Here is a 519-nt window from a genome sequence, read left to right on the forward strand (position 1 = left end):
TTATTATTGGATTTTGATTGAATTATTGTGTCATAGAAAAAAATAAATACATATTAATAATAATATTTTGCACATGTTATTTATAGCTCCAATCGATAAGAGGAAACAGAGAGTGATGAAAAGTCAAAAAATACACTTACCAGTTGAAAAGGATGTCAATAAGTTAATAAATTACTGTTGTGGATCAAATATTTATAAAGAAGGAGAAGACATCAAACTGAAGCCGGATTCTGAGTATCCTGAATGGCTGTGGAATATTAGGACAGAACCACCAAAATTGTCAGATCTAGATCCAAATACAAAACAATATTGGAGATACATTCGTAAAAGAGCACTTCTGAGGAAGAATCAAATGCTAAAATTTATAAGACCCAAATATCATTAATTCAACATACAGAGAAATTATATATACTTTCAACATTTGAATGAATTTCTTCATATTGCAGTAATTTAGTAGCAAGGAATACATTATGTCAAAAATGATCATTTATTAAGAATGTACATAAATAAGTTATTAAC

The 519-nt window shown here is 27.6% G+C and overlaps 1 protein-coding gene across 1 annotated transcript; it reads left to right on the top strand.

The window, feature by feature from the left end:
- The first annotated feature begins 57 nt into the window (after positions 1-57).
- On the top strand, positions 58-514 carry LOC108632173 (39S ribosomal protein L54, mitochondrial-like). The gene has a single exon (XM_018036579.2). It carries the CDS (start codon positions 74-76, stop codon positions 383-385), a length of 312 nt encoding a protein of 103 aa, XP_017892068.2. The 5' UTR covers positions 58-73; the 3' UTR covers positions 386-514.
- The last annotated feature ends 5 nt before the right edge of the window (positions 515-519 follow it).

The sequence above is a fragment of the Ceratina calcarata genome, unplaced genomic scaffold (assembly GCF_001652005.2).
Source record: "Ceratina calcarata isolate Rehan_Ccalc_2016 unplaced genomic scaffold, ASM165200v1 scaffold10239, whole genome shotgun sequence".
Lineage (NCBI taxonomy): Eukaryota > Metazoa > Arthropoda > Insecta > Hymenoptera > Apidae > Ceratina > Ceratina calcarata.

Bases quoted from the DNA above. Each gene is read 5' to 3' on its own strand.
- LOC108632173 (XM_018036579.2), top strand. From the start codon at position 74: ATGTTATTTATAGCTCCAATCGATAAGAGGAAACAGAGAGTGATGAAA.